Source organism: Ceratotherium simum, chromosome 2, assembly GCF_057802395.1.
Source record: "Ceratotherium simum simum isolate JZ-2026a chromosome 2, ASM5780239v1, whole genome shotgun sequence".
NCBI classification, from domain to species: Eukaryota; Metazoa; Chordata; class Mammalia; order Perissodactyla; family Rhinocerotidae; genus Ceratotherium; species Ceratotherium simum.
Window position 1 is genome coordinate 41,957,972 of NC_141901.1, and position 25,830 is coordinate 41,983,801.

At 48.3% G+C, this 25,830-nt stretch overlaps 1 protein-coding gene across 5 annotated transcripts in view; it reads left to right on the forward strand.

Annotated features, from left to right (window-relative positions):
* The window catches only part of ADAR (adenosine deaminase RNA specific), a 42,326-nt gene extending 21,856 nt beyond the window's left edge, over window positions 1–20,470 (forward strand). For 2 of the 5 annotated variants that reach the window (XM_087442422.1, XM_004436114.3), the window contains exons 2-15: window positions 216–1,642; window positions 3,490–3,673; window positions 4,140–4,288; window positions 4,842–4,986; window positions 5,117–5,307; window positions 11,998–12,145; window positions 12,487–12,658; window positions 12,941–13,034; window positions 13,976–14,098; window positions 14,400–14,533; window positions 16,258–16,440; window positions 17,185–17,297; window positions 17,642–17,769; window positions 17,920–20,470. In XM_087442422.1, the coding sequence (XP_087298548.1) occupies window positions 930–1,642; window positions 3,490–3,673; window positions 4,140–4,288; window positions 4,842–4,986; window positions 5,117–5,307; window positions 11,998–12,145; window positions 12,487–12,658; window positions 12,941–13,034; window positions 13,976–14,098; window positions 14,400–14,533; window positions 16,258–16,440; window positions 17,185–17,297; window positions 17,642–17,769; window positions 17,920–18,157 (2,715 nt within the window). In that variant the 5' untranslated portion in view covers window positions 216–929 and the 3' untranslated portion in view covers window positions 18,158–20,470. Of the gene's footprint in view, window positions 1–215; window positions 1,643–3,489; window positions 3,674–4,139; window positions 4,289–4,841; window positions 4,987–5,116; window positions 5,308–11,997; window positions 12,224–12,486; window positions 12,659–12,940; window positions 13,035–13,975; window positions 14,099–14,399; window positions 14,534–16,257; window positions 16,441–17,184; window positions 17,298–17,641; window positions 17,770–17,919 lie in introns of all 5 variants that reach the window. The other 3 variants (XM_014791918.2, XM_014791914.2, XM_087442428.1) reach the window with 2 other exon arrangements.
* Window positions 20,471–25,830: the final 5,360 nt, after the last annotated feature.

A 25,830-nucleotide genomic window follows, 5' to 3' on the forward strand; every position in this document is an offset into this window, starting at 1 on the left:
CCTGGGTGCTCTGTGTGTTTTACCTCCTGCTCCCCTCTCTTCCCTTCCTGGGCAGTAATTACGAGGTGGGCAAGCCACCACAGCTGGGTCACAAGCCCACATCCGTTCATTTTCTCAGCCCATTAGGAATCAGGTGCAGCCCCCCAGGCAGGGAGACAGACAGGCTCACCACTGCAGTCCTAATTCACTTTCTTTTCCAACTTCTTGTTCTGCAGGGGTATTCCCTCAACAGATACCAGCGCCATCCAGTTCAAGGCTATGAGCGCAGCAAGTTCATACACCAGCAGCCAGGGCTGGGATCTTATCCCAGTAGTTTCCAACTCCAGCAAATAGAGTTTCTTAAGGGGCGGCTCCCTGAAGCCCCCCTTACTGGAAAGCAGACACCATCACTGCCGCTGTTCATCCCTGAACTCTGGCCAAGGTTTCCAGGACCACCTGCCAGAGGCAGGCAACTGGAGATCTGGGGTGTCCCCAGGAGCGTGCCTCCCAGACATCAGGTACATCAGAGAGGGTTCCAGCAGCATTCCCCCCGTGGCAGGTCTCTGCCATGGAGAGGTGTTGATAGGCTTTCCTCACATTTCCAGGAACTGAATATCGGCCAGGATCAGGAACAAAGGATCTTAGAGCTCTTGGAGGAGCTTGGGGACAGAAAGGCCACCACAGCACATGATCTGGCTAGGAAGCTCCAAGCCCCAAAGAAGGAAATCAATCGTGCTTTATACTCTCTGGCAGAGAAGGGTAAGCTACATCGGGAAGCAGGAACGCCCCCTTTGTGGAGTCTTGTACTCTCAGTTCAGCCTTGGAACCAGCACAGCCAAGTAAGGAGAGCAGACATTCATAGCCAGGGAGCTCCAAACTCAGACCCCAGTTGGGAAGCTGAAGACAGAATTCCCACGTCTGACTTGGAAGATCCTCCTGAGCCTTTTGACATGGCTGAGATTAAGGAGAAAATCTGCGACTACCTATTTAATGTGTCCAACTCCTCTGCCCTGAATTTGGCTAAAAATATTGGCCTCAGCAAGGCCCGCGATGTAACTGCTGTGCTGATTGACTTGGAAAGGCAGGGGGATGTCTACAGGCAAGGGACAACCCCTCCCATATGGTATCTGACTGATAAGAAGCGAGAGAGGATACAGATCAAGAGAAATACGAACAGTACTCCTGAAACCACTCAAGCTGCTATCCCTGAGACCAAAAGAAACGTAGAGCTCCCCACCTGTAACCTACCCACGTCAGAGGCCTCAAACAATGCGGTAACCACAGAAAAAGTGGAGAATGGGCAGGAACCTGTCATAAAGTTAGAAAATAGGCAAGAGGTCACACCAGAACCAAAACTGAAACCACCTGTTCATGACAATGGCCCCTCAAAAACAGGGTATGTTGACTTTGAAAATGGCCAGTGGGCCACAGATGACATCCCAGATGACTTGAATAGTATCCACGCAGCACCAGGTGAGTTTCGAGCCATCATGGAGATGCCCTCCTTCTACAGTCATGGCTTACCACGGTGTTCACCCTACAAGAAACTGACAGAGTGCCAGCTGAAGAACCCCATCAGCGGGCTGTTAGAATATGCTCAGTTCGCTAGTCAGACCTGTGAGTTCAACCTGATAGAGCAGAGTGGACCACCCCATGAACCTCGGTAAGAGACCACCCAGGAATCGTACCTCGGGTTGGGGTCAGGCGCCCTCGCTCCTGACGCAGTCTCAGCTGACTCGTGAGCAGTGCCGTTTGGTGGCCCCTGTCTTTTCCCTCTTCCTGTCTGCCTTTTGGCTAAATCACCCTTGTGGCCCTTCCTCCAGATCTTGAGCAGGGAATGTAGACCTCGGACCAGCCAGAATCTTGGCTGAGCAAGGGGGAGGTTGACTCTATTGGCTAAAATGAAGCTGCTTTGGAGATGATTAGCTTTCACGCATCGTTGTCATGCCTGCCTCCTAAGGCCAGAGGTAATGAAGATTTGACTCCCTTCCCACCCTCTTCCATGTGCCATCCCCGTTTTCCCTAAGCTAAGTTCCCCAGAGAGGTACAGGAACAGGTGGGTTGGGGCAGGCTGCACACGAGAGTAAGGGTGGGTTGTGCTGCTAAGCAGCAGCAGGTCCAACCGCCCCGCCCCCTACCCCGCCGCTCAGCTCCTGTAGGGAAAGGGTGGTGTAGAGTGTGCGTGGCTGCCTGCCTGTTGAAGGTGGTGGTTCTAATTTTACATACCTCCTCTGCACAGATGGGTGGGCTAGCACTTGCTGCTGCTCCTAAGCTGTGAAATCAGAAATTACCTCACTCAAACAGCTGGCTGGGCCCTGCACCATAGGCTCCTACAGGCCAGGGGACAGATTGAGGAAGACAGGTGGGCTCAGAAAGAGCTGCTGAAGGGCCTAGTGGAGAGCTGAACCCATTGAAGCTCCAGAGAGCACACTAGAGAAGACAGGAGAGAGTTCCACTAACCTTTATATTAATCATAGGCTGGGCCCTGAGGGTAAGGATTCCCAGCTGTGAGCTTTATTCCTTATCTCCACTGTCTTAACGACAGTGAGATGGCATTGCAGAAGAGCTGGTAAGAAAAGGGGGTGTGTCTGTCCCGAAGCTGGCAGGGCCAGGACTGGTTTGTTTCTGTTCGGGGTCAAGACTGGACGGCGGTCATTCTCTTTCTTTTCCCTACATCCCCCTTCCCAGAGTGGGGAAAAACGGTGGGTTTTGTGCTTAACCTTTCTTTGTACTCCAGCCATAAGAAACATTGACAGCATGTTCAAATATTTCAGAAGACCCAGGAAATAAGAAATGTGACCTACTTTTCTAAATGAAATCCCAGACTGAGCAAAGAGCCATACAAATTTGAAAGCTGGAACAAAGGAGGCCTGAGTTAAGTCCAGAGGCCTAGAACAAATGCTTTTTGGTTTTCTACATAACAAGGGGAAATTCCTTTCATCTCAGGCCTCAGATAAATAGAGCTTTAGAATGACTCAAAACAAACCATAAGAGTGGTGTATCTCTAAGGGTAGGTTGGGGACAAAAACAGGCCCTGAGAAGTGGTAGGTGTCTGAGCCCTGTAGGTGTCTGGAGAGCATGAGACTGCGCCTTAGCTTTCTGTAGGAGCTACCCTTGAGGTGGCCCGTCTGCCTCAGTTGCTTTAGGATGAAGGCTTTTTGGTTGCCAACAAAACTGAAATGGTGATTTTAGCTCATCAATTTTTGTATAGACTTTATCTTAATGCACTGCTAAGTGAGAGTGGGTTTCCCCTGAGCTAGTTTCTTATCACCTATGGCTATGTTTGCTCTAATGAGCTCTGGGGAGAGATTCACTGGCTGCTTTGTTTCCAAGAAGTAGGGACAGGCTGAGCCCCCAAAGGGACAGGAGTCCCTTGGCCTACCCTCCATCTCCTCCACAAGTCAGAAGTCCCCTTAGTGTAGCAGGAAACTCCAGGGTGAAGATCTCTTTGGAGAGGGCAGAAGGGATGGCCTAGACTAGTGTTCACACATCTAATCACTTTCCATCAAGATTTAAATTCCAAGTTGTCATCAGTGGCCGAGAATTCCCCCCAGCTGAAGCTGGCAGCAAGAAAGTGGCCAAGCAGGATGCAGCTATGAAAGCCATGACAATTCTCCTTGAGGAAGCTAAAGCCAAGGACAGTGGAAGATCAGAAGAATCGTACTACTATTCCACGGAGAAAGAATCAGAGAAGGTAGGTGTCCTGCCCTCTGGGAAGGTATCCGTACACTTTCCACATCTGTGAAGTATCAGGGCTTTGAACCTCTTGAAGCAATATCAGCCTAAAGAACTGATTCTGTATCTCAGTCAGCTTCCTGCTCTTCCCTCTACCCCAACTCACAGCCCACCTTTCCTCCTCTCATACCCAGCTCCCCTTCTTGCCCCCTTCCCAGCCTAACTGGATTATAGAATTTCAGAGTTGAAAGAGACTTTATAGATTATCAAATCCAATCTCCTCTCTTGGTAGATAAGAAATGAGACCCAGAACGTTTAAATAACTGACCCTTTCCTGCAATGCCTAAAAAATGCCCGCAACCGTCCTCCTTTTGGAAAGCCAGCCCCTAACATGTAGTTGACCAAAAGAAATTCTCCACATTCCCTCTGCTGTAATAGACTAGCCAATGTTTTCTTTGTGTTTTTTTGTCTCTCATTTTCTCCAGACTGCAGAGTCCCAGCCCACCACCCCTTCAGCAACATCCTTCTTTTCTGGAAAGAACCCCGTCACTACTTTGCTTGAGTGTGTGCACAAGTTGGGGAGCTCCTGTGAATTCCGCCTCCTATCCAGAGAAGGCCCTGCCCATGACCCCAAGTACATCTCTTGTATCATGTATCTCTGCTGAGGTTTTCTCAAAAGAGAGATACATTTTCCTCCTGGTCCCCTCAGAGATGGCAGATTATTTCCCTGAGCAATCACTCCTGTGTTCAATATGGAAAATGGGGGCCTTGAGGGCATGGTTGCTGCCTGTGGAGCAGAGAATCTGGGATTAGGAATTCAAAGGGCGGAGCAGGGACCAAGCACTAGGGAGATACATGGCTTGGCGGTTACCAGTAGTGGGACAGAAAGGTACAAGACCTGGGCATCCCTGAGAAGCTCTCTGCTCTGAGGCTCTGCAGACTTACATGTTCAAGAGAAGGGTTCCTGGAGGAGGTGAAACTAGGGTCAACCAGGCAGAGAGAGACTGGGGGCAGGAGGAGGGGTGAAAGGCACTGGCTCTTCAAGGCAGAAGTGACTGCGTGAGCCAAGGCACAGAGATGATGTATGCATGGAAGTTACAAGTTGTAAAGGATGACAACCTGACAAGGGCTGGGTAAATCTCTTCAATCAAAACCATCTTAATCCTTCTCCTTTCATCTCCTGTCAGGTTCCAATACTGTGTTGCAATGGGAACCCATACTTTCCCCACTGCGAGTGCCCCCAGCAAGAAAGTGGCAAAGCAGATGGCTGCAGAGGAAGCCATGAAGGCCCTGCATGAGGAGGCAACCAATTCGATGCCTTCTGAGAACCAGGTGGGGCCATTGTCCTGCTCAGAAGATCCAGGTCGTTTGTAGCAGCTGAGTGGCTTAGGATTGCCTGTGAGTCCCTCCAAGTTTCCTTAAGTGTTTATGGTTCCTCTTTGTTTGGCGAATTCTCCTTCAGCCTGGAAGTACGAACACAGAGTCACTTGACAGCTTGGAATCTGGGGTGCCCAACAAGGTCAGGAGGATTGGCGAGCTCGTCAGATACCTGAACACCAACCCTGTGGGCGGCCTGTTAGAGTACGCCCGCTCCCACGGCTTTGCTGCTGAGTTCAAGTTGGTTGACCAGTCGGGACCTCCTCACGAGCCCAAGTGAGTGTTCCAGTCCTGCTACAGCCATGTGTCACAGGGTGGGGACTGCCTATAACCCAGGGAAAGAAAGGATGTGCATTAGCTGTGAATCACAGGAGAGGCAAGTTGAGGGAAACAAGTCCAGCCCTGTCTCCATGGCCTCCTAGAAGACATTAGATCAGCGATCTTTTTTTTTTTTTTTAATATAATTTTATTTATTTATTTATTTTTCCCCCAAAGCCCCAGCAGATAGTTGTATGTCATAGCTGCACATCCTTCTAGTTGCTGTATGTGGGACGTGGCCTCAGCATGGCTGGAGAAGCGGTGCGTTGGTGCACGCCCGGGACCCGAACCCGGGCCGCCAGTAGCAGAGTGCACGCACTTAACCACTAAGCCACGGGGCCAGCCCTAGATCAGCCATCTTGAGAATACAGTCACTCTTCCAGTGAGCATGATCCTTCTTAATTTTTTTTAATTAATTTTAATTTTCAAAGGACTGTATATGTACATAGAAAATCATTCAGGCTGATGGAAAAAGTATGCAATGAAAAGTCTCATTTCTATCTCAGACTTCTAGTTTCCCTCCCCAGACCCATAACTATCATCAGTTTCTTGAGTCCTTCTAGAAATTTCCCTGCATATATTAACACATTTTCCTTTCTTTTGGTTTTTAAACAAAAATAAGTATATATCATATCTTCTGTTTTACACCTTGACTCCTTTCCTTACCAGTGTGTCTTAGAGACCATTACAAATCAGCACATATAGATCTGTCAGACTCTCTTGCACAGCTACATAATCTTTCGTTGAATAGATGCTTACAATTTTTTAATTGTTTTATTAAACCAGAGATATAAAATGGACACTCATGTACCTACCACCTAGTTTAAGAAAGAGAATGTGGCTATTCCTATTAAAGAGTCCCCACCTTGCATAATTTATTTAACCAACATTTAGGTTGGTTTTAGTCTTACTATTAGAAATACTCCTGCAGTACATATCTTGGTACTGTATGTCTTTGCTTACATGTGCAAACTAGTCTGTAGTATAAATTTGCAGGAGTGGAATTTCTGGGCCATGGATCATGTACCTTTAAAAAAAACTTTTTTTAATAGGTAATAGACTATCCAAAATAAATATTATTCAAATATGAAAAGCTCATTCTCACTCATTCTCCCTTTGGCCCAGCTTGCGCGCGCGCTCTCTCTCTCTCTCTCTGTCTCTCGCGCTCTCTCTCTCTCTCTCTCTCTCTCTCTCTCTCACTCACATGTGCGCGCACACACACACTAGCTAATGCAAGCAGTTTAGAAAAAGAAATAAGTATAAAGAGAGAAAAGGGGAGGTAAAGTTATTGTTATTTTCAGACGATATGACTGTATACTTGGAATATTCATGAGAAAACTGAAGAAATATTAGGGACAAAGGAGAAGTTAGGAGAGCAGGGCATTACAAAACGATGTATAAGAATCAAGCACTTTTCTGTATACAACAATAAGCAATTGGAGAACGTAGTAGAAAATATCCTGTTTGCAACAACAGCTAAAAAGATAAACGACCTAGGCACACTCCTGATAGGAAATATGTAGACTCTACATTAAGTAAAATGTTGCTGAAGGATAGACAGAAAGACTTGAGTATGTGGGCAAAAATACTCTATTATTAGATAGAAAAATCTAATTCAATGATAGCAGCTGTCCCCAGATTAATCTATACCTTTAATGTGATCCCAATAATAACACCAATGGAGTTTGTTTATTTATTTATTTTAGAACTAGAAAACTTGATTCTGAAGTGCATATGAAAAGTCAATGTGAAAGAATAGCTAGGAAAATTCTGAAAGAGTAATAAGGTATATTGGCCCTAGCAGATGTTAAAATAGTGTTGTATTGGCATGTGGATAGAAAGGTGAATCAGCGAAACAGAATGAAGCCCCTGAAAGTAGACATAGAGATATAAATGGGAATTTTGTCCATTATAAAGATGAGGCTTAAAATCAATGGGGAAATAATGGGTTATTCAGTAATGGTGTTGAAACTGCTGACCACTCATCTAAAAAGAAAAACAGCTGGATGTCTGTCTCCTTCCCTACACCTAAATTCCACTGGACCCAGGATTTAAATATAAAATAAAGGAAATCATAAAATCACTAGATAAAAAGTGGGGATTTTTTTTAGAATTTTGGAGTGGCAAAAGCTTTCCAAACAAGACACAAAACATAAAATCATAAAGGGAAATGTGACTATAAGGAAAATTCATGTGTAGTAGAAAGACCACCTGAGGAAAAAAATCTTGCAATACACAACAGCCCAAGGTTAATTTCTTTAATATGTAAAGGGTTCTTTTCAAATCTACTAGAAAAATAGACAAAGTATATGAACTGTACATTCACAGAAGAAGAAACATAATGAATTGTTAATAAGTGAAAAGGTGCTCAACCTCACTTTGTAAATTAAATTTACACTTTGTCAGTGTACTTAAGCAACAGTGATTAACAGTGATATTAACAGTGATATAATTCACTAATTATAGCCAAGGATAGAGAGCAATGCCTGTAACCTAGCAGTGCCACCTCTAGGAATTCACACACACACCTGCACACACAATGCATGATGTAAGTACAGATGTTTTCATTGCATCATTGTTTATAGTAACACAAGACGTGAAATGGTCTAAATTTCCATCGTTTGTAGGTTAAGTAAACTGTGGTACATCCACACTTAGGAATACTATACAGCCATAAAAAGAGTAAGACACATCTGTATGAAATGATCTCTCAGGTAGATTCTTAATGAAAAAGCAGCGTGTAAAGTGAGGGGAGAGGTGTAAGTAGTGTGCTTATATATACATGGAATATTTTCTTGAAGGATTCAAAAAACTGATAACTGTCCTTCTGGGGAAGGAGGGATACTTACTTGTCATTATACACTCTTAACTATTTGAATTTTTCCTTGTGTGGCATCCACCTTTTCAATTTTAAAAAGTCATTACAGAGAAAAGGTCATAAAATGGTATCTTAATTTTAAATTTGTCTTAGTAGTAAGTAGTTTTATTCATCTATTCGTGTTTATGTTATTTGTATTTCCTTTTCTGTGAACTACCTGTTCTTGTCCTTATCAGTTTTGCTTTTGGCTTGTTACTCTTTATTGATATATAAGAGCATTTAACATAATAAAAAAATTAACGCTTTGACCAGCATGAGCCAATTTAGAACACTCAACCTAGAAGGGGCCAGAAAGGGCGCTCTTATCTTCTTCCTAGTGGCAGGGTGCAGTGGGAACGTGTGAGGCCAGTGGGAATCTGCCCCTTGTTAAACCATCCGGGAGGTGCAGGCTCCCCAGCTGCTCTTCTCCTCGTTCGTAGCCTTCACTCTCGATAAGCCCCCTTATCTTTAACCTCATTCTTCATGTGGTAGGTTCCCTCCATTTCATCTTTCTCTTCCATAAAATCTTCTATAAAATCCTTTCTAGGACTTCCTGTCATACATTCATTCAGAATTTAAGAACTTACTGTGAACTAGGTTGAAGATATGAGAAACTCCTGCCCCTGAATGTACTGCAGACACGTAATCGCAGCACAGTGTTATAATGTGCCATAATGTAGGTAAATGTGCTGTGCCGTGGTGACACAGTGCATGCTGCAGCCGGTGTCTCCTGGGGAGTAGAGGAAGGTTGCATGGAGGAGGGGAAATTTTAATTTAATAGCTACATTTATTGACCTTATAGTACAGTAACACACATTACTTCCTTCTTAACATGAATTATGCTGGGTTCTCTTTTTTTCCTTTCTCTCTGCTCTTTTTGGCAACCTTAACTGATTTCGTGACTTTTAATATCCAAATGCTGGAGACCACTAAATTTATATCTCAAGCCCAAACCTTTTCAGAGCTCCCGATTCCTCTGTCTAGCTGCTTAGTTGTCACTTCTTGGATAGATATCTCTAACATAACATGTCCAAAGCAGAACTCTTGATGTTTGCCCCCTTTACCTCTTTTTCCCCTGGTCTTTCCCATCTCAGTAAATGACACCACTGTCCACCCAGTTGCTCAAGCCAAAACCCTGGGGATCAACTTCTCTATCCCCTTCATCTCCTTCAGCCAAACAGTCCTTAAGTTCTGTTTATTAAACCTACAATTTCTACCCCAGTCCCTTCCTCTTCTTTCCACCTCCAGTGTCAGCTCTCTAGGCTAAGCCAGTAACTTTGCTCACCTAAACCATGCAGCAGTCTCCTGGTCTCCCGACTTTATTCATTCATTCAACAAAGATTTATGGAGCACATTCTATTTGTTAGTACAGGAGCCAGATATTAATCAAGAATCACATAAAGAAATGTAAGATGTCATATTTGATATGTATTATAAAGGGCTCGAGGTGCATGGTGCAGTGAGAATCTATACACATGACTTGACTTAGTAAGGAGAGTGGGGAGGGCTTCCCGGAGAGGTGATGCCTGAGCTGAGACCTAACGATGGTTAACAGACAAAGAGGCAGATTCTAGGCAAAGGAGATAGTGCACCACAAGTCCTGTGGTGGGAGGAGGGCAGAGCTGGTAAAGGGGCTGCAGGAAGGCCAGTGTGGGTGGAGCAGAGAGCACAGGGGAAGCCTGATGCTGCCTGAGATGGAGGGGCGATGGGGGCCTTGTTGGCCGTGTTATGCTTCTTTACCACACAAGTAGTGGAAAGCCATTGAAAGGTTTTGAGAAAGGGAGTGTCACTTACCCCCTACCCCCACTTTTTCCCTCTTTCCAGCTTTTTTCCTACTGTGTTTTTGTACTGGATTCTCTTTCCTACTCTGAGAAAACTATTTCAGACCTTTGCCTCTTTCTTCAAATTTCCACCAAAACCCCTCTTCCTCACTCTAAACTGATGACCTTACTTCACACTTAATTGAGAAAATAGCAATAATCATAGGACAAATACCTTATCTTCCCATCACCAAATCCACCTCCCTACCTGCATCTGTCCTTGTATCTGTACCAGTGTGCCGGAACATCCTTCCTCCCATCCCTCTGCCGGGATCCCCTTCCCTCTCATCTACTCCTTCAGTTACCTCCCCTCCCTTGTCATCAGTTGCTCCGTCTACTGGACCTTCCCATCAGCCTATGAACATGCCCATGCCCATCTTTTAAAAACCCTCCTTCAGGGGCTGGCCCGGTGGCATAGTGGTTAAGTTCGTGCACTCTGCTTCGGCAGCCCAGGGTTCACAGGTTCAGATCCGGGGCGTGGACCTATGCACCGCTCATCAGGCCATGCTGTGGCAGCATCCCATATACAAAATGGAGGAAGATGGGCACAGATATTAGCTCAGGGCTAATCTTCCTCAGCAAAAAGAGGAGGATTGACAATGGATGTTAGCTCAGAGCCAGTCTTCCTCACAAAATAATGAATGAATTAATTAATTAATTAAAACCTTCCTTCAACTCCATATCTCCCTCCAGGTACCACCTCATCTCTCTGATCCCCTCACAGCCAAACCTCTCAAAAGAATTGTTTATACTCATTTTCTTAAGTCATTCTGATTGGGCTTTTGTCCCCAGCATTCCGCCAAAAAAGCTAACCACTAGACATATGTGGTGATTGAGCACTTGAAATGTGGCTAGTGTGACTGAGGAACTGAGTTACTAATTGTGTTGAATTTTAATTAAAGTTAATAGTCTCGTGGTTAGTGGCTACCATATTGGACACAAACTTTATTATATATACATGGATATATATGTGTGTGTGTATATATATATATACGTGTGTGTGTGTCTGTGTATATATCTATGTACATAAGAGTTCATATTATTTTCAAACACATAGAACAGTCATGAAAATCTCCTGGATCCCTCAGGCAAGGATCCTACACAGTTTGGCCCCCACCCTCTGTCCAGTGTCTTTTCATGCTACTGTCCCTCTCCTTCAGTGAACTTTAGCCCATGGCCCACACGAACCGGGCATCGGCAAAGAAAAGAGTGAAGGCTTCAGCTGCTTAGGATAAGCAAGGAATAGTGAGAAGCTTGGTGTGGTGGAACGTGAAGATTGATTCCTTTTACTGCCTGAGCTGATAAATCTTGATACTGAAGCCTTTCTTACATGTAGTTGGATTATCCAAAGTTGGGTTCCCCAGCCAGCAGATTAGGATCTGGTTGAAAGCTAGGATTCTTGAAACCTTGTTTCATAGATGCCCAAGCCATTTTGCTCCATCATACTCTTCCCTCTGTGTTTGTGGAGGTCCCTAGCCAAGAAGGGAGGGGAGCCCCAGGCCCCTGGCGGCACTGGCTACCCCCCTGCTCCATGACTCTACCTGCAAAGCTTCCTTTGTAACAAAGACAGGCCTAGAGCCTTTGCAGGCGATAGTATCTAGTCAGAATTTGATAACATGACTTTATCATATGCAGTTTTATGGCCACCTTCAATTTATGGCAAGTGATACTGGTTTTCCATTTACAATAGTGATATAAAGTTTCCTTTTTAAGTGTGTCTACATTTAAAGAGAGTCAATTTAGAGAAAAATATTAAGTAATAATCCAAGTGATATCTGGATCTAGCAGAAATCACATTGTGATTCATGAATGTCCAAAGTCTGCGAAGTGCTCCCTTAGAAACAGGGCTGTCAAGAGTGATGGCTCCATATGTTGGCAGGTCTGGGCCGCATCTTAAGCAAAACTAGCCCTTCCCTGGAACAGCTCTCAAGGTCAAGTGCTTGTCTTTATCCCCTGCTTCTTATCCCAAAGGTTCGTTTACCAAGCAAAAGTTGGGGGTCGCTGGTTCCCAGCCGTCTGCGCACACAGCAAGAAGCAAGGCAAGCAGGAAGCAGCAGATGCGGCTCTCCGTGTCTTGATTGGGGAGAACGAGAAGGCAGAACGCATGGGTTTCACAGAGGTAACCCCAGTGACAGGGGCCAGTCTCAGAAGAACTATGCTCCTCCTCTCAAGGTCCCCAGAAGCACAGCCAAAGACAGTTAAGACGTCTACTTTTGGTGCTATCTTTTTTTGGGGTCCTGCTAACTCCTCTCTGGGTGGAGTTGGCTCTTAACTTGCTACCATGTGAACTATTCCTAGGCTTTAACGTTAGCCTCAATAGAACATAGAACTGGGACACTGGATGTGAGAGGGGAAAAGATGACTCACAAGTGGAATAGAACTGGATCTCCATGCCCACTGTGAAATATGGTGGACACAGACTAGGCTCTGTGGCCCTGACGTAGCCTCCTGTCCCCACAGCTTCCTCTCACTGGCAGCACCTTCCACGACCAGATAGCCATGCTGAGCCACCGGTGCTTCAATGCTCTCACCAACAGTTTCCAGCCCTCTTTGCTTGGCCGCAAGATCCTGGCTGCCATCATCATGAAGAAAGACTCTGAAGACCTGGGTGTTGTGGTCAGCTTGGGGACAGGTAAGTGAGGCTCTGCCTTCCACCCGCCACGGTACCTGGAAGCTCATCCTTTTCTTTCTCTCCCAGAATCCCATGTGGGCGAGTTTAAGGTTGGGAGAAAAGACTCTTCTTGTATTTCATTTTAACTACAGTTAATTCAGAGTGGAGAGTGAATTCTCATTTCCTAGGGAAAAGAATATGGGAGTCAGGATCTGATAAATTGATGCTGTTTCTGCTTTCAGCCTCTACCCTATCCATCATTTTCCTTTGGAAATTTCATATTTGCTTTAAATGCCTTCCCAGGGAATCGCTGTGTGAAGGGAGATTCTCTAAGCCTAAAGGGAGAAACCGTGAACGACTGCCATGCAGAGATCATCTCTCGGAGAGGCTTCATCAGGTGAGCGAGATAACGTGGGGTGATGCCGCCTCTCTGCTGCACCTCCGCTGCCCACCCAGGGCCTTGCGGCTCTGACACCCACCAGATGAGCAGCTCATTGACTAGGCAGTGTCAGCCTTTGCTTTGCCCGTCCATTTGAACCTGTCTTATGGAATAGATCCTTTCTGTGACTTGGGCTGCATCCCGCTACTCAGCCTGCTGTTAAGTGCCTTCCCTTTTTCTTCCAACTCTGCTTCATGCCCTTTTTTAAAAACACGAAATGAGGGGCCTGCCTGGTGGTGCGAGTGGTTAAGCGTGTGTGCTCCACTGCAGCAGCCCAGGGTTCGCCAGTTCGGATCCTGGGCGCGCCAACGCACCGCTTGTCAAGCCATGCTGTGGTGGTGTCCCATATAAAGTAGAGGAAAATGGGCATGGATGTTAGCCCAGGGCCAGTCTTCCTCAGCAAAAAGAGGAGGATTGGCAGATTTTAGCTCAGGGCCGATCTTCCTCACAAAAAAAAAAAAAAACACGAAATGACCTCTGGGTGCTCAGGGCTTTAGGGATGAGGAAGCCTTCCATCTCCATTTGAGGACCTATAAACAGCCCCACTGCCCTGCCAGCTTTCTCCTCCAGTTCACCGTTTCTTTAATTGATGAAGGAAGAGACTCGGGGAGAAGCAACAGCCTCCTGTAGTCCTTGAATCAATTGGTTCTGCCCAGAATCCCTGTAGCCACCAGAGTGAGGAGCTTTTGGCAGAAATGAGACTGACCTGAGAGGCTAACTTTGCTCTAAGAAATGCTGAGGTCTCCCAGCACCTCTTTCAACCTGAGAAACCGTGAAAGGTCTGCACTGTGAAGGCTGTTCCTTACTTGCAGCTTGCTTTTCCGTACTTGAAGTCGGATTATAGGAGCAACTGCTATTCCCAGAATCAAACCTGTCTTCTTAACCAGACTTTCTTATAGGTTTCTCTACAGCGAGTTAATGAAATACAACCCCCAGACGGCGAAGGATAGCATCTTTGAGCCTGCTAAGGGAGGAGAAAAGCTCCAAATAAAAAAGACTGTGTCGTTCCACCTCTATATCAGGTCTGTACAGTCTCTGTTGCCACCAGAGCAGGCCCTGCCTGACTTCCAGGGTTGGGTATTCAAATGGTCTCCTGGCCCGTGAATCGGATCTCATTCGTTGGGCCACACTCAGCTCTGTGTTTGAGGTTCATATTCAGTGTGGAACGACTCTCACACACACTTCTACCCACCTCCCATGCAGCCCGTGGTGGGCTTCAGAAAAAGTCCCTTGCCTCTATCTCATTGGGCTATTCTCAAGCCCCAGGAAGTTAGAGAGAGATATCTGCACAGGTGAGTTTTAACAGATGCCCCTGTTTTGCAGCACGGCCCCGTGTGGGGACGGTGCCCTCTTTGACAAGTCCTGCAGTGACCGTGCTGTGGAGAGCACAGATTCCCGCCACTACCCTGTCTTTGAGAACCCCAAACAAGGCAAGCTCCGCACCAAGGTGGAGAACGGTGAGTGACACACATCCTCCCTCTCTCCCACAAAAGGGCTCTGCAAAGCCCCAGGCCCATCACAGGGACAAGGGCACAGCTGCCTGGTTTTTGCTATTAGTTGCTGGGGAACAAGGGTGTTATTTACAGGGAGAGGGAAGATCTGGGTACAGGGAAGGTCTATAGGAAGATCAAGATTCCATTTTGAATTTGTTAATTGGTGACATCTCCAAATCAAATAGGAGGCAGAAGTACCCATCTAGAGCTCAGAGGAGCGAGCCTGGCTGGAACTAGAAGTCGGGAGGCCGCCTCCTGTGGTTGATCTTCACAGCCATGGAAATGGATTAAATCACCTTGGGAGAGGGTGGAGGATGAAAGTGATGCAGAACCCTGAGGAGCTGACAGAGGAGGGTGCCGAGTGCCTGGTTCCCCTCCTGTCTAGTTGGCTGCTGATTCTATGCTTGTCTGCCAGCTCCTTCTCCGCTGTCCTCTGATGTCTCCTTACCCTCTCCTTGCATCCACTCCTGTTCCCTCCAGGCCATTCTACAGTCATCAGAGTGATTCTCAAACATAGATTGTGTCACTTCCCTGCTCAAAGCCCTAGAGTGTAAACACAGAGTTACCATAGGACCCAGGAATTCACTCCTGGGTATATACCCAAGAGAAATGAAAACATGTCCACACAAAAGCTAGTACACGAATGTCCACAGCAACATTACTCATAATAGCCCCAAAGTGGAAACAGCCCAAATGCCCATCTGATGAGTGGATAAACAAAATGAGGTATATCCATACAATGGAATGTTATCTGGCCATAAAAAGGAGTGAAGTACTGATAAATGCTACAACATGGGTGACCCTTGAAAACATTGTAAGAAGTGAAAGAAGCCAGTCACAAAAGATCACATATTGTATGATTCCATTTATATGAAATGCAAATTCATAGAATAGGATAGGTAATAGGCAAATCCATAGAAACAGAAAGTAAATCGGTGGTTGCCCAGGGCTACAGGCGGGAGGGGTTGGGAGGAAATGGGGAGTGACTGCTAACGGTAGCAGGTGTCTTTTGGGGGTGATGAAATGTTCTGCAATTGCTTGTGGTGATGGTTTCACAACTCTTGTGAATATACTGAAAATCATTGAATTGCATACTGTAAATGGGTGAATTATATCTCAATAAAGCTGTTATAAACCCCCCCATGGTGGTTTTCCATCACGCTTCACATGAAAGCAAAACCTCCAGACTCACGTATGCTTCAGTCACACTGGGTCTTTGTCAGCTCTCTGAACAACAAACCCCTTGCTACCTCAGGGCCTTTGCTTTTGCTGTTCTCTCTCTAGCTATTCCTTCTCCTCCTTTATGTCTTAGCTCCCCTGACAATTCTACTCAGGAGGCTCCCCTTGCTGTCATCCATGGTAGCTTCTTCAGAGCCCCAGAGCACTGTCGCCATTCAGAATTCTTCCGCATGTCACTGGGTTACTTGTGTAGAGTCCGTTTCGTTCCCTTTCTATCCCCTCCTATCCCCTCACCCCCATAAACGTTCTAGGACAAGGACCTTACTTGGTTTTGCCCACTATTGTTTCCCATCACCAGGCGTGGTGCCCAGCACACAGTGGGTGCTGTGAAATAGACGAAGAAGGAATGAATGAGTAGCCTGTGGCCCGAGTGTAAGGAGTATAAACACCGCCCTGGGGAGTGGTCTGGTCCAGGGCCCCTGTGGGTCTGACCCAAGTCTCTCACACAGGGGAAGGCACAATCCCAGTGGAGTCCAGTGACATTGTGCCTACGTGGGACGGCATTCGGCTTGGGGAGAGACTCCGCACCATGTCCTGTAGTGACAAAATCCTACGCTGGAACGTGCTCGGCCTGCAGGGGGCACTGTTGACCCACTTCCTGCAGCCCATATATCTCAAATCAGTCACATTGGGTAAGGGACCTGTCATCAGTCTCATTCTAGCACCCAAATCCCAGGAAACTGCATTCTTTGTTGCCAGGTGTTAACATGACAACTCCCCTTTTCAGTGTGCTTGATTCAGTGGTCAGTAATTGATTCTGAGGGTCCAGTCTGCTGGGAGGGGAAGACTGGTATGGGCAGCAGCAGGCTTAAGTAAAGACATACCAGCAAGTGTCTTCCAGATGAGTTAAAGAAACACAGCAGCTTGGGGGCCGGCCCGGTGGCACAGCGGTTACGTGCACGTGCTCCACTTCGGCAGCCCGGGGTTTGCAGGTTCAGATCCCAGGTGCACACCGACGTACAGCTTGTCAAGCCATGCTGTGGCAGCATCCTATATAAAGTAGAGGAAGATGGGCACGGATGTTAGGCCAGGGCCAATCTTCCTCAGCAAAAAGAGGAGGATTGGCATCAGATGTTAGCTCAGGGCCAGTCTTCCTCACAAAAAACAAAAAGAAGCACGGCAGCTTAAACCTCAGTGTCTGTTTCCTTAATCTCCACAGCCCTTGGCCTCACCTGGAACCTAATATATTGTGCTTAAATGTTTGATGATCTCATATGTATCCTGGGTAGCCACACTCAGAAGGTGCTTCCTAATGTGGGAGCTGTTTCTCTGTCTTGACCACTCTGTTTTGTCCCTTCAGAACCCCCACATGCCTCTGCCTCTTAACAGCATTTGGTGCAAACACACACGTGTGTGCATTTCTTTTTCGGACCCAGGTTACCTTTTTAGCCAAGGGCATCTGACCCGTGCCATTTGCTGTCGTGTGACGAGAGACGGGAGTGCATTTGAGGATGGACTGCGACCTCCGTTTATTGTCAACCACCCCAAGGTGCTATAACCCCATCCAGTTTTCCCTTGACGTTATTCCTGTTTTCAAGCAATCCTGTCAGCAGAGCAAAAGTGTACAGTGTGGGCAAGGGGAGCCTTAGGTGGTGTCCCGAGAACTTATCCTTTCCTCCTTTTGACTGCCAAGAACTCTCCTTCTTTTAGTCTGGAATTAATTTGAATTGAGGTGGGGTTAGTATGTCTAGAGTCTTAGCCAAACAGAATCCTACATGAGGGGGAAAGATCACGACCCCACACTCCCTCTTTCCTGTGAGTCTTGAGTCCCTGCTTCAGAATCTTTTTCCTGAAAGGTTTCCGTCTTTCTCCTGTCGCTCCTGGGATTTCTAGGTTGGCCGAGTCAGCGTATATGATTCCAAAAGGCAATCTGGAAAGACTAAGGAGACGAGTGTCAACTGGTGTTTGGCTGACGGCTATGACCTGGAGATCCTGGATGGGACCAGGGGCACCGTGGATGGGTAAGGAGCTGGGGCAGCACAGTGAAAGCAGAGCCTCATCCTGCCCCGATCTCTAGAGCTTAAGGGCCACCCACCCTGCCCTGGTTTCTCCACCCGGGGCTCCCCACCTTTTCTGGTCCAGGTGGGAAATGAATACTTTTGTTTCTCCAGGCCACGGAATGAATTGTCCCGGGTCTCCAAGAAGAACATTTTTCTTCTATTTAAGAAGCTCTGCTCCTTCCGGTACCGCAGGGATCTACTTAGACTCTCCTATGGTGAGGCCAAGAAAGCTGCCCGTGACTATGAGACAGCCAAGAACTACTTCAAGAAGAGCCTGAAGGACATGGGCTATGGGAACTGGATAAGCAAGCCCCAGGAGGAAAAGAATTTTTACCTCTGCCCAGTGTAGTCTGACCCGGTGACTGATGGGTTGGGGTGTCCACACTGCGGGGAGAGGGAGGTCATAGTGTTCCTCATCACAGTGAGCAAGGGGTGTCTTTTTCTTTTTTTTTTTTTTTTTAATGGAACCACAGTTGGTGATACTGAGAACTTGGGGTTCTGTTTATCCTGCTTTCTTTGGGAATACGAAGCCAGGTCTAGCCAGGCCCCCTTCTCTTTTCCCCAGCAAAGAGGTAGAGAGCTAAGGGAAGAGAGAAGGAGTCATCTTTTCTTTCCACCCAAAGCGTAAGCAGTCACTGAACACCTGCAGCCCACTTCCTCTTCTGTTCTGTTCTGGGTTTTTCCATTTCCTTTCCCTTTGTGTTTGCTACACTGACCTCTTGTGGTCTCGACTAGAGGTTCCAGTCAGCTCTATGTGAATCATGTCAGGGACTGATGCTTTCATTTGTGGATTCTGCAGGCCCTCTTCCCTGCTTCCCCTTCTGAGATTCCTTCCTTGTGGTCATTAAGTTTCTCCTTTTCCTCCAAGAGGGTAAAGAGGTGAACTTAAAGAATTTGGTAAAACATTTATAAGGACAGGAGTTTAAAACTGCAGTCAGTTCATTACCAGTGTCAAGTGTGATCAGAATCTGCAGATAATGCTCAGCGATCTTTGGACATTGCACTTTAGCCAGCTTCCCTTCTCCAGGCGGCAGGGGAGGCCAAGACCAGCCAGACCAGTCCGGGCTAAGGGAATTGCCCAAGCAATAGCAGAGGTTCCCCCACAGGGGTGACACAGACCACTTCCCAGGGAGGGGAGCACAGACATGCCTTGGAATAATGCCAAGCTCCCAGCTGCCCCCCTCCTAAAGCATTCGTAGGAATTTGTCCTACCAATGGGGGCATTAGGGCCATAGACCCTAGTCAACTGGTAGGAAAAAACCCAGGACAGATCCTGACAGGCATATCATCTCTGCTCAGATAATCAGGACTTAGCAAGAATAAGGGCGGAAAATCATGTGGGGTCAGATACCTCTTCCACCTGGCATCCTTCTCATGACAGTGACACCAAGGGAAGTTCACTAAGTCATGATGTTGATTCTTAACTGCTACAGATAACCTGTAATCGCACAGATTTAAAATCCATTGCACAGATTTAAAATCCAGACATAATGTTCCATTTATCCAAGTGTTTTTGTTTGGCCAGACAGCTTCAGAAGGTTGTTCACGGGCAGCTCACAGACCTGAGGTCTCCCTGCCTGTTAAGGAATCTTTATAGAGTTGACATATGACAATAGTTGTAAGTGAAAGGGCAGGTTATCCTAAAACTCGGTGAGGTGGGACCCTTTGTCTACACCTCAAGTTAACATTGACTCTTGTGGTTAGAGCCTTCAGCCTCTCTGTGGAGTCTGGCTCTGGGCCTAAGTCAGCCACACATGCTCAAGAGAAGTACAGAGGCCCTGTCACTTCCAGACCTGAGCCTGCCCCTTTCCTTGAGATGATTCCTCTGTCTGTATCTGTGAACCTGCTGAGCCAGTGCCCTCAGATGATTTTCCATCCTCTCCCACGTGCCACAAACCACTGACTAGGTAACCCTCTGTCCGTCCCACCTCTTCAACAGTAGATACATCCATGTTCACACTTTTACTCTTGGGGCTACTATTCTCTCTGTACTTTTGACCAAAATAAGAAAACCCACGTTTGTAAAGTAGACTAAGGATGTCTCTGCGGAACAGCAAAGTGTCCCGAGGACCTGGTAGGGAAACAGTGCCTGGCATCTGGGGCAGAAGGGGCCTGCCCCCTGGTCCTGTGAATCTGCTAAAGGTGCATGAAGTCAGTTCTGCCCTGGGAGGCAGCTCATCTCCCTGTCTTCAGGCTGGAGGGTATCACCTACTGATTCCTCGAAATATTCAGCCCCTCTGGTCTGTCCTGGGTATTAGAATCTCTGGCAGAGCTCTGACTCATCGCCTCTTCTTTAACCGGGAGCACAGGGCCTCTCAGAAGATCAGAGCCCCCACTCTCCCCTAGGTCTTGTCTAGCAAACCCACAGTATTCAGTTTCTGCTGTAGGAAGAGAGCCAGGCAGCCCTCTACCCCACGTGTCTGCTGGAAACAAGCCTGTGTCTGGCCCTGCACGGCCGCGTCCCCCACGCCCCTCTGAGTCCCGCAGGACAGAGGAGGCCGAGCTCCCACTTAGAGTGTTCACTTCACTTTTTTGTCCGATCTTTGTTTTCAAGAAGCAGGACCACCACCCCCACTTTTTTTTTGTTAAACGATCTTTGTAGTTGATTTGTCGGAACTGTGGCTCTTGTGCATTCTTTGAATAATCACTTGTAAAAACTGTCGCTGCTTGAAGCTATTTCCTTTACTCACGTTGCAGAGACTTCGTTGGTTTTTGGGGTCTTGGTAGTGACTCCAAGAGCGGAGTGGGGAAGAGCCCAAGCATAGACTTGGGTACCATGATGACTGCAGTCAGTTCTATGATTCTGCTTTTATGTGTCCCTTGATAACAGTGACTAACAATATACATTCCTCATAAATAAAAAGAGAAGAATCCAAATTGTTAGAAAGCCTCAAATCTTGGTTTCTTGGGGGAAGTGAAAGTGGGGACAGGGAGCTGCGGTCCTGGGATTTCGGCTAACAGCGTTGGCTGCATCTGACACACAGCCTGGGGAGAGGGTCGTCCCTCCACCTGCAGGAAGGAGCCATTTCAGAGGGTCTCCCTGGGATGTGAGCTTGAGTCCAGGTGGGGTGGGGGCAGCAGGCACCCCTTAGTTACTTCCCCAGCTCCACACAACCCCTTCCCCATCAGAGCCCACCATTAAATATCTTGTCCCCAAAGACTCAATATGCAAGATTTCAAAGCCCAGAAGAGAACATCCCTTGAGACAATACCACAATTATATACATAATCCCAGCCCTCCTTGAGGGGTGTTTTTCTACTGCCCCCTGCCCCCACCAGCTGTCTTGGCTGCAGGGATGTGCATATTTGGAATAAAGTTGCAGCCTGAACCAGGACCAGCTTGGCTGCAGTCTTAGGAGACAGGCCATTTGCTTTTTGCTTCATAGAAGGTATCCTGAATCTCTCTCCATGTTGTATTTCAAAGAGAATGCACCACTTTCCACATTGTAATTTAGTCCAGAATTTCTACAAGACTCATTTTGACCTTTTAAAAACAGTATCATACCAGAGGACACAAAGTGCTGAACGGTGAGCCTAAATCACAATGAAGCCTCCTCCCTCATCCATTATACAAATGGAACAACTGAGGCCATCAGGGCCAGTGACATGTTTGGGGGCACATTAAGTAAGGACCAGAACTCTGCATGGGTGTTGTTCATAATCTGTTGAAATACAGTGCTGGGTGAGCTGAACAGTTTTTAAAGACAGTGAAAGATAACTTCTCCAGCTGCCATGATGTACAGGAATCTCAAGCTCCTCTGTCCTGTCTGTCCTCAGGCAGCTCTTGGTTCCACCTGGGGGGAAATGTAGTATCCAGGTCTTTTAGAAAGGGGACAGTTTTCTTCACACCTAATGGGAGTGCCAGACACGTCTGCAGAGGGAACAAGCCTGTCCTCCCCACCACCTACCTCCGAGTGGCCTGGGAAGCAGGACTGCCCTGCGCGAGCATGAGAGGGACTTTCTTCATTTCAGTTGCTCTTCATCCTGCTTTTCATCTAGGAGCTCGCAATTCAATTCTGTTTCCAGGATTTGGGCCCAGATCAAACCAGTGTTCCGGGAGCAGGTCTGGCCTCCATGCAGACTGAAGCCTTGGCTTCCCAGAGCACAGAGGCTGTGAAAGGAAGCCTGGCCAGCCTGCCTCCAGGAGACTGGTCCTCACCTCTGCCCTGTTCTCCAGGGTCCCTTCTTTAAAAGGGTCTTCCCCAGGAGCTGTTTCTGGGCTCTGTCTGCTATAGGCCCAGCCATTTGGCCATTTCGTTTCCATCTGATGAATGGACTTGTAAGGCAACATATCACAATAAGTTACCACTGACCTTTTCTTTAGAGTCTTGTAATGTCTTAACCTCATGAGTCCAATTTCCCTAGCAGTCTCCCTTTTACCCATATTTGCCAACCCTAGCCTGTGAGGGTCCTCCCCCTCCCCCACACAAATGTAACAGAGACAAGACATCTTTGGAAACAACTTTATGAGAATCTTGAGGTCCTAATGAGTCTGGCCTGGAGTCAGCTAGACCAGTGCAAATACTCCCGGAGCACAGACAAGGGAGGCCAAGGCCAGCGTGGGGGAGATGGGGGCACCAAGGGTGGGGAGTGAGGTGTCCTAACGATTCCTGGATCTACAGTCCCTTAGGAAGCATGTGAGTATCACACTGACCTCAGACCTGGTGAGAGGAATACTCAAAGGTGGCTACTGCTTCTGTCTAGTCTGATGGGTGACCAGCCAGCACCAGGCAGGCTGGAAGTGATGCTGTGACACCAGCCCAACTCTGCCCAGAGCGGAGGGTAACAACTGGAACTGTGTCCACTCTGGCTTGGGGAGTGAATTCAGAGAAGACCCTGAATGCCCCTCACGCTCCTCCCCAGAAGCTCCCCTCCCACCTGCCTCCAAGGCCACAGTGAGAGCGTGGACTCAGGATCAGCCTGGGTTTCAGGCCCAGCACTGCTCACCAGCTGTCACTTGGTCTCTCTGAGCCTCATTTTCTCCTCTGTCAACAGGGGCCCCTTCCCTCTAGGACTGTTGTGAGGAATGAAGATGGTGCATCTGAAGCAATGGCACAGAGCAGGCCCTGAGCAAACAGTAGCTAGTACCGGGACTGGGAGGAGAGCAGACCAGGGCTCAAAGCCCCCACATCCTCCCTATTTCCTTAGAGGGCATCAACCTTGCCCTTCCTCTGCAGACAGCCTTCCTCCACAGAAAATGCCAGCTGGGGGGCTGCCCCTGCCTTGTTTGCTTCTCAGTCTTCAATAACGTGCTGCCAGCTGTTCCAGTGTTAGATACCTCACTGCCAGGAGACTGCCTTCCTGCTGCAATGCCGACTGGCAAAAGCAGACTCTTTCATGCCCTCTTTTCAGACAAAAATGGTTCTCAGATCGCCTGTGGCCTTGCCGTCTGATGGAGACAATCCCAATGTTTCCTCACTAGCCCCCTCCCAAGCCCACCTCACTTGGGTTTCAATCCACTGTCTACCTCCCGCTTCAGATCTGGGACCTCTGGTCCTTGCCCAGCACTGAGCGGGGTACCCCATTCTCTCCAGAGATGGCCTCACCATGGAAGGGGGCAAGGAGCTTCCCTGACAGCACCTAGGGGAGAGGACAGAGGACCCAGGAGTGGGAGAGACCGTGGTTCTCCAAAGCTGCCCAATGCCCCTGAGGGTTCAAGCTCTGTACTGACACGTGGTAACACCTTGCCCATGCAACGGGGGCCCTCCTTCCTCCACCTCTGCCCTCCCCTCCTCCCTACTGCATGGTCCCCAAAGGGCTGCACCCAGAGATGGAGGGAATGGCACTGCCCCAGGGACCTGCCCGGTTAACCCCTTGATGTACATCCATCCCTCTCCCTTGCTGCAGCCCTCAGCCAGCTCTGTCATCCCCATTTTACAGATGAGGATGAGCAAGTTCAGAGTTATGTGCTGTACAAGGTCAGGCGGCAGTCTCCGGGCCTCAGTTTCCTTACATGTCAGATGGGCCATGGAGAGAAACTGGACAAGCTGCCCTCCAACAGCCCCTCCAGCATCATTTGGTGACTTACTACTTGTGGGAAGTACTAAAAGCAAGGACAGCCACAGCAGCAGCTGGCAGGGCCTCCCCAGCAGCCCAGGCCCTGGCGAGGAGTCTGGGAGAGCCAGGAGGGAGGGCCTTAGGCTGGCACCCTGCCCTTCAGAGGGAGGCACCTGCCCTTCAGAGAGAGGATTCCTTTCCAGTTGCTGTTACAGGTTCTGGGATGTTTCCTAAGGCTTAGTTTGAGGTGAGTCCAGGCCTAATACAGACAGCTCTCAATTTGCCGTTCTAGAAGGGAGTCTCCATGGTGCCAAGGCTCCCCCTCCTGGAAGAGATGTCCATGAGCCACTCTGGCAGGTGGGGAAATGCGCTGAGGCATATCTTACGCATCTGCTGGCTTAACGTCCCAATGACGCTCTTCTGCAGCCAGTACAGAACCGGATCAGCCTGGGGGCCCTGCAGTGGGAGGAGCTGACACAGAGGGAGGCCAGGGCTAGGGCCAGAGCCCAGCGCAGCAATGCAATGAAACTTTGCTGAGGAAGCTCCAGAGAGAGGCCCACTCGTTAGACTCACCCAGCATTCCCTGTAATGTTCCTCTCCAGCTGCACCCCTCCAGCTCCCAGCTCTCCCCGATCCAGGCCCTGTTTTGGGGGACTTGGTTTGCTCGAGGAAGAAATAGGGTAAGGGAGGATCTGGGAGGGAGACTGACATGACAAGTGACCCCACTCCCACCGGCTCTGTCTCAGACTCCACATTCGTGAAGCATCTACTCCATGCCAGCTACAGCACTGGGCCTTTTCACGAACCTCACTTCATCCTCACAGCAACCCCGTGAAGAGGACATTACTACCCCATTTCGTAGATGAAGAAGCTGAGGCCTAGCAAGGCAAAGAGACTTGCTCAAGATGGCTGAGCAAGTAAGTGGCAGACATGGGACTAGAATCTAGACTGTGCTCCCTGTCCAGTGCCCCTCGCCTGTGCTGTGGGTCTCCTCCCACCCGTCAGCACGCCGTCGCACCTCCACTGTGCCTGAAGAAGCAGGAGTCCAGCTGGGCTCCAGAGAACAACAGGGTCTGTGTCAGGCAGTCCCCTCGGGTACGCTTGGCAGACTGACCCCTCTGTGACCGGCCACCTGCTGAGCACAGGCTGGGACCACAAATCAGAGCCAGTCATGTGGTGGGAGCAGGGGGCAGGAGATCCCATGAGAGATCTCTTTCCTGGGCTAACAGGCCAGGTGGCTTCCAGCTGGACCCTGGGAGCAGTGTCAGGATACAGCCTCCAAGGACCCACAGGATGGGAGGCAGAAGGCTGTGTCTTCTGAGGAGCCACTGGCAGCAGCAGACCTGTCCTTCTGAAGTTCTGCTTCGACCCTGCTCAGGTTTGGTTGGGAGGGGGAAGAGGAGGGGCCAGAGCAGGAAAGACAGAAACATGACTAGAAGGAGCGCAGCAGGAGCAGTGCTGATGTGGCAGAGTTCCGGAGGTCACTCCCTGCTTGGCTGGCCTCCACAGCCGGCGCTCGCCCGCCCAGCCAGCTCTGCTGAGGGCAGAAAGTCCAGGTCTGCGTAAAGCTGACGTCCTTGGTTTACGTCCTTCGAACAAACAGTCAGCTCAAGTTAGGAGAAAACAGCCTGTGAACTTGGCACTGCTCGTACAGTTCAAGTACATGGACCTCAGGCTCCAAGCAGGTCACCCAAAGACTCAGAACTCAGAGGCAGGCCGGCCCCGTGGCTTAGCAAAGTGCGCGCACTCCACTGCTGGTGGCCCGGGTTTGGATCCCAGGCGCACACCGAGGCACTGCTCTCCGGCCATGCTGAGGCGGTATCCTACATACAGCAACTAGAAGGATGTGCAACTATGACATACAACTATGCACTGCGGCTTTGGGGAAAAAAAGGAGAAGGATTGGCAATAAATGTTAGCTCAGAGCTGGTCTTCCTCAGCAAAAAAAGAGGAGGATTAGCATGGATGTTAGCTCAGGGCTGATCTTCCTCACAAAAAAAAAAAAAAAAAAAAAAAAGAACTCAG